This window comes from Periophthalmus magnuspinnatus, chromosome 14 (assembly GCF_009829125.3).
Source record: "Periophthalmus magnuspinnatus isolate fPerMag1 chromosome 14, fPerMag1.2.pri, whole genome shotgun sequence".
Lineage (NCBI taxonomy): Eukaryota > Metazoa > Chordata > Actinopteri > Gobiiformes > Gobiidae > Periophthalmus > Periophthalmus magnuspinnatus.
In genome coordinates, this window is record NC_047139.1 from 6,435,102 (window position 1) to 6,442,450 (window position 7,349).

The 7,349-nt window shown below is 39.0% G+C and overlaps 1 protein-coding gene across 1 annotated transcript; it reads left to right on the top strand.

Moving 5' to 3' along the window:
* The first annotated feature begins 665 nt into the window (after window positions 1–665).
* endou2 (endonuclease, polyU-specific 2) lies at window positions 666–6,834 on the top strand. Its single transcript, XM_033978714.2, has 7 exons — window positions 666–685; window positions 2,239–2,446; window positions 2,900–3,005; window positions 3,613–3,734; window positions 3,939–4,051; window positions 4,947–5,100; window positions 6,580–6,834. Exons 2-7 carry the CDS (start codon window positions 2,345–2,347, stop codon window positions 6,832–6,834), a joined length of 852 nt encoding a protein of 283 aa, XP_033834605.1. The 5' UTR covers window positions 666–685; window positions 2,239–2,344.
* The last annotated feature ends 515 nt before the right edge of the window (window positions 6,835–7,349 follow it).

A 7,349-nucleotide genomic window follows, 5' to 3' on the forward strand; every position in this document is an offset into this window, starting at 1 on the left:
ACGCGCAGATTTGAAGTATTCACTGTATTGGTGACCAGTTTATGATCCTCAATCGTCCCTCAGCTTTGTCTATGTTTTTATATGTGGCTCTTAATGAGAAAAGTTTGGACACCCGTATTCTAGACAAAGCAATACCATCTCAATTGAGACAAGCAGATGGACCACGCTCAACCAGAGAAGTTACATATTGTACTGTTTTTAGTTTGTTGTCATTAATATATTATGATCAGGTTCAACAGTTGAGTTTTCTTTCGTATTTATATGTTAGAAAATACATTAAAGTTGGGCTCTCGAGTTGTTTCATGACAGTGTAGCATCCAAAACCAAGCAATCGCCGCTTTACATTTCTGCTCTTAGGTGTAATTTGACCCATATTTACCCCTTGAATAAACCAGAGGTCGGGCTGTGACGCAAAGAGACAATACAATCCTATAGTAACAAAGGTCTGAAAGAGGAGTTGCTGACGCAGGACATCCCTTTAAACGGCCCCCCCTGTGCGCTCCCGTCCCCCGCCTCGTGCTCCGGCGCCCCCGTCCCCCTCAGCCTCCACAGACCTCCACACTGGGACTATGCCCGAGAAGGGACAGGAGCTAAAGCGCACGGAAACCTGACAGCATTTTAACGAGATCTGGAAATATCTGTAGAAGTAAAGGCATCACTTAGAGGAAAAATCTGGACTGAACAGGTGAGTTTGTGAAGGTTTTTTAAAGACTTCAGTCATTTTTAACCTGTGTGGACGCCATTTGCAGGACTTTAAACGATATCCTATTTTTTAACAAGGCATTTAAATAAAATCTCATATTAACAATTAAATTTGGACCTGCATCCCATATTTATTAACGATTTGTAGACTTACAGAATTGGATTTCCTTTGAAACTTAGGCATACAGCACAACCTCCCGTCAGACATGTTTGAGCGTCATTGTGCTGCGTTAAATGGACCAAAGCCCATTGTATTTCACAAAGCCAAACGTGGGTAATGAGTCACATTTTCTCAGTTCTACAAGTAACCTTTAGAGCAAAACATACTTAGTACATTTTACTTGTCCTTTAGTATCATAATTTTGAAGTAGCGACCCTTTTATGTGAGTAAATCTATCGTCGTATCTGCATCTTCGACTTTACCATAAGTGTCTTTTGGGTTTGCTCTTGCCCTAAATCCTGTGAATTTGTTTCTGTGATGAAAAATGTCTACCCCTGCTATAGTAATATACAATTCAAAACTAAATATTCTATCTTAGGAGTGATAAAAAGTCCTCAAAATGTCGACTGAAAACAGGAAACTCGAACACTGAATATAGAAAATATACTTTCTACAGAAATATAAAATGCCTGGCCAAAAAAAAAAAGGTCACACACTCTCAAACTGTTTACAGACTTATTAAAAGGACTGATTAATAAGTAGTAGGTTCTTTCCCACCAAATCAAACTTAAGTAAAGGTGTACTATGTCACATTTTCTGGTGTTGATGCCAAATGCTTTTAAAAGGTATTGTTTTGGAGTTTTTTTTCCAACAAAAAACAAATGTAACTGAATAAATGCGATAGATAAACCTGACATACTTTGGAACATTCAAAAATTCTAAGCTATAACATCTCCCTGGAGACAAGTAAGTGTTGTTCCTCTTCGATAGAAAAGTTAGATAATGTATTTCACACTGTCTGACCACCAAAAAAAAAGGTCACACGCTCTAATATTTGGTTGGACCGCCTTTAGCTTTGATTACGGCATTGTTTCGATGGAGATGCACAGCAGATTGTGGTCCTGAGCTGCTCTTGCGACAGTATTGGTACATTCCCAAGATTGATTTCCATCCAGCGTTGCATAAATTTTCCACCAAGTTCTTGCATTGATGATGGTCGAGTCTGACGCTGCACAAAGCTTCTCCAGCTCATCCCAAAGATTCTCAATGGGGTTAAGGTCTGGACTCTGTGGTGGACGATCCATGTGTGAAAATGACGTCTCATGCTCCTGATCCGCTCTGTCACAATTTGATCCTGATGAATCCTGGCATTGTCATCTTGGAATCTGTCCGTGTCATCAGGGAAGAAAAAATCCACTGATGTAATAACCTGGTCATTCAGTATATTCAGGTGTCAGCTGACCTCATTCTGCTGAACCTCGACCGGACCAACTGCAGCAACACCAACATATTTGCTTAGTTAAATCCAGGTGGCGACTTTTATTTTGACCAAGCAGTGTATTTAAATGATTTCACTAAATGCCCTTTCTGTTTAGATAAAGCACTGAGGCCAAACTCTTCCCCATCCTCAGCTGCAGAGGCTTTCCCTCCAACCAAAGGGTTACCGGTTCAGAGCAGAGGAGCACAGCAGAGAGGTGTACGATGATCGAGAGCGACAGAGAGCTTTCAGCCATGGTGCAGGAGCTGTGGGACAACGACACCAACCGACTGCGGCCCGGGAAGGACTACCGCATCTCACTGCAGGTTCAGCAATCACAGCATCACACCCACGTCCCTTAGACACCAACGGATGTCGTCTAGATTTTGTGTTTCGTCTTCAAACTGAGACCTTTCAGTATTCAAAAACGGCCTCTCAAAGCACGATAGCGTAAACCGGATACACCTCCATCTTTAAGTCTCTTTTGACGATGGTGAGGTCTGTATTCTGTCAAAATATTAGACAAAGTAATAGCTTTTTGTGACAAGCATGTGACATAAAAATGTGTAAAAAAAATGACCGTATAATTGCAAACCCTGACTAAAAAGAAAGCAGTGTAATAAGTGAATAAAAACTGTTATGTGAGCATCATATATTAAAAAAAAAAGAAAAAAAAGGAGAAAATATTGTTCTATATACAAAAAAAAAATCCACTGATAAAGTACTTTCTGTTTTATTTTCGGATTGTGTTGATGTTTTCTTTTGAACGTCGTAAATAGGGAAAGGTGGGAGACACGATGGGCAGCGATGACAAAAACGACGCGGCTGGATTTCCTCTTTTCACATATGTGGACGAAAGTATTTTCAAAAAGGAGACATTTTTAGGTGAGTTTAAATATTTTATCGCCTTTCAAAATATACCCTAAAATGTGTACAAGTATAATCATATTTAAGATTATTTTACATATTATTCTCCCGCTATTTTTATAATTTATTCATGCAAAATCAATGTCTTTTGATTTAAAAAAACAAACAAACAAAAAAACTGCCTCTTTTACACATGTTCAGTGTTGTTCAGCCTGTGCCTCTCGCTCATCTGCCTCGTCCCACTACAGCTGATCTAATCTCCTTATGACGGTGAAGTGTTGTGTAACTACAGGCCACAGACGGGACAAAGCATCTGTTTGGATTTAGACAGATGATTTTAAAAGATACTGTTTTATTTGAAGGGGATCTAACAGTCCAAAACCGTTTGAAATGTTGTTTGGGACTTTGCATCTCTATAAATAAACTTTGCATCTCTATGGAAACAAGCTGTGACTCCACCAAACCCCAGATTTTATCAACACGACAAAAACTGTAATTGAGTTGATGAAAGATTGACACGTGCCAATCACAACATGCACAACACTGTATGAAGACACTCTGGAGTTAATGCAGTTTGTCTACATTTTCAGACAGTAAAACTACTATGTGTGTATGTTGTTTTTAGCTTTTATCTCTCTTCTGGACAACTACGAGAGCGACACAGGCGAACCGGAGATCGTGACCCCAGAAGAAGAGGCTGAGAACCACAAGTTCCTCGACTCAATCATGCAAACTCCCACAATGAAGGTTATGGGTCTACTACTTGAATAGAGAAAATCAGATTCAGACTAACGTGTTTTTTATACTCTGAGTACTTCTCGGAGTGCAATTGATGGAGAAACTTGGTCATCGTGCACTATAGTTTATTACAGATAGTAGATTCCATGTTTGCGTGACTAAAAATACATTCTTATTTATCTAGAAATATAGGTAACACGTAGTTTGTTCCAGATTGCTCATAAGTACCTGGTGGAGAAGAACCTTTCCCCCAAGAACCAGGAGGAGTTTAAGGAGCAGCTGTACAGGATCTGGTTTGAGCTGTACGCACGCAGAGGCTCCAGCAGGTACCACTGTTATGTACAACTATTACACTGTTATGTTATTTTAATAGATCCATGGTCACCCCTTAAGTCAAGAGATGTATTATGTAATTTTTATGAGCTTTTATTCGTCTTATAACAGTGTTTCTTCATCATTAGTTGAATTTTGACAGATTCATGCATGTTCGATAACAATTATTGCACTATTATGTTATTTTAATAGATCCACGGTCACCCCTTAAGTTAAAGGAGATATGATATGTCACTTTTATGAGCTTTTATCCATCTTATAACAGTGTTTCTTCATCATTAGTTCAATTTTAACTCATTTTGATTCATGCACGTTTGAGTAATTTTGCATTTGAGGCTTGAGTGCTCAGAAAATTTGCTTTCACCTGCCAAATATCTCTGTCCACTTCTCTGTATAAAAATGTCATGCAGCTGTACATTGCATCATGAAGATAATTTTCAATTGAGGCTGCACAGTATGAGTAAAAATGCTTTACATTTGATAACTACCGTATTTTCTGGAGTATAAGTTGCACTGGAGTATAAGTCGCACTAGCCAAAAAATGCATAATAATGAAGAAAAAAGCTTGTATTTCACATTTAAGTTGCATCTGAGTATAAGTCGCACCCCCGGCCAAACTATGAAAAAACTGCAACTTGCGAAAATATGGTATGTTTAATATTGGGAAACAAAATAATACTGAATTAAACACATTTCATTCTCAAAAAACTGAAACCAAGCAAGACTAATATTGTACATTAGTCTTGCTTGGTTTAGCACAAAACAGTAAGCCTCTGTCAGATTTTGAGTGAAACATGGAGTTTCTTTGAATGGATATCGCATTAAAGATAATATTGTGAACTGTGAAGACTTGGTTGTATTTAGCATTTTTCATACGTCTTGTTCCAGGCCAGACTCTTCAGGTTTTGAGCACGTTTTTGTGGGAGAGACGAGAGGAGGCCGCACAGTCATCGGTTTCCACAACTGGATCCAGCTCTATCTGCAGGAGAAGCTGGGACACATCGATTATAAAGGCTACAGCGTCAACGCCAACTCGCCCCTGGTACTGCGCTTTTACGTTTGACCAGCCATACAAGTACTTTTTTTTTCCTCTTGAGCCCTCAACAGGCGACGCTTAATCTGATAATTGCTTCTCCACGTTTATTAAGTTCATGCATCAGACTCATTTACATCATTACAGGTGTTTTTATTGCAGAAAATTACTTAAAAAATACACATTCTTACTCTGAGCGATGACATTTTCCAAGAGGACAAGCAGGTGGCGGACCCTCTACAAATATAGTAACATATTGCAAGTTATAAAACGTGAAATACTAATGTAAGTTAACGCTGCCGTTCGTTAAAAAGACTGGCCGATCCACTGTTGCATTCTCACTTTTCACCACTAGATGCTGTCTAGGTTACTTCTGTGTGATAGTGTTCTACAGAAAGAGGGAAGGAGGAGGGGAACAAGCTTCACATCTGCAACTTACTGGTGAAAAAAATCAAATACATTTACGAATAGTTGCTTTAAACTTATCTCCATGGAGACAAGTAAGTGACTCCATTGGACAGCAATAAAAACACCTGATAAAAACACTAGATTAGTTTAAAACCATACTATTATACATTTAGGCAAAGCAATAACATATCTATGAGACAAGAAGGTGCCAGACTTTCTATCAGAAAAGTTTCACAGTGCATCTTTTGTCTGTGTAAACCCTCAGTCGTCCAGGTCTGATCCACAGCAAAAGATGAAATTTAAATCTGCCAATTGGACAAATCTTTGTAGGAGGATCCAAAATGGGGCCTTCAATAGATTTAAAGAGCCAAAAAACAGGACAACAGGGAATCTGAACTGAGAAGGAAAGGTCTAACGATTCCTTACACAGCGGGTGTGTCTTAAAAACTTTAGAGAATTTTCAGACAGTATGAGATTCCTGTCTTTTTCAAACCTACAAACACTTTAAGACAAAAACTGGTTCACCCAAAAGACAAAACCCCGAGACACAAGCAAAGTAATGTGGTCTACTCCATTCAGTGTAGTGAAGAGTGCAGTGGAGAAACTAAACAGCTGCTCCATAAGAGAATGTACTAACACCGGCGTAAGAGCAGCTCAGGACCCCAGTCTGCTGTGCATCTCCATCTCAAAGACACTAACCACTCCTTTGAAGAGAGTGAAGTTCAGATCTTAGCCAGAGAAAATAAATAGTTTGAGAGGAGAGTTAAAGAAGCTATTTTTGTTCGGAAAGACAATCCTTCTTTAAACAGTAATTGGGGCCTTAGACATCATCTCTCACCGATTTATAACTCCCTCCTCAGACCCAAAACAAACAAAGAGAACAATAGCAGGGTTGTTAAAGGTTGAATAGGGTGGTTCAGACACATTTAAGGCAGTGTCCAACAGTAATCTGACCAGAATCTGAAGAAGCAGCAAAACGTCATCACCCCTACAACGTTTTGTCCAGTTGACAGATTTAAACTTCGTCTTTCGCTGTAGCGCGTCTTTAAACCGTAATAACTACTCCTTCTTTCTTCTCAGCCCGATGAGAATAAACACATCCTGGCCCTGCAGTTCAGCTGGAAGAACGGCATCAAACCCAAAGGCAGCATCTTCATCGGCGTCAGTCCCGAGTTTGAGTTCGCGCTCTACACCCTCTGTTTCCTCTCATCTCCCAACGAACGCGTCAAAGTCCAGTTCAGCCTGTACGACGTGGAGATCGTTTGCCACCACTACAACCAAAAACACATCGGCACCACTTACCCAGTCCTGCTCAAGTACCAGAGCGTGGAGTAGGACGAGTTACACATGCTATACAAATATACTCAGATGAGATACTGGAGGAAAGTGTATTATGGATGTATCTATTTATTTTAGATACAGTACTGCCTTTCAAGGTAACTCTGCATGTGAGCTGCTGTTTTTATATGATTTAGGGTTATAAAAATACATTACTGGATATTTTCATACCCCTTAAATTTGATATGACCGTAGGATTTTTAGTTACAACTTAATAATCAGGGCGAATATCGAATCCACACATTAGAACAATTCAATTTGGCTCGTGAATTTTCCAAAAAATCCCTACTTTTCCCCCATATATCTTACATCCTTTCTCACACAAATAATGAAAACAAAGTGATGGAATTAACACAGATGTGAAATATTAAGCAATAAAACCTTTGGGAAATGTAGCACAGCTTTATTTTTACTCATAAAAATAAAAAAAATGCATGTTTTTATTCTGAAAGGTGGATCAAACAGGTTCATTTCGTTGTTCCAATATCATTTCCAAATAAAGGTTCTTATTA

What these genes read in the sequence shown, in the direction of transcription:
- endou2 (XM_033978714.2), top strand. Translation starts at nt 2,345, where the DNA reads ATGATCGAGAGCGACAGAGAGCTTTCAGCCATGGTGCAGGAGCTGTGG. An exon ending in TGCAAACTCCCACAATGAAG is followed by an intron (nt 3,735 to 3,938) that starts GTTATGGGTCTA and finishes AGTTTGTTCCAG; the next exon opens with ATTGCTCATAAGTACCTGGT. An exon ending in GCACGCAGAGGCTCCAGCAG is followed by an intron (nt 4,052 to 4,946) that starts GTACCACTGTTA and finishes GTCTTGTTCCAG; the next exon opens with GCCAGACTCTTCAGGTTTTG.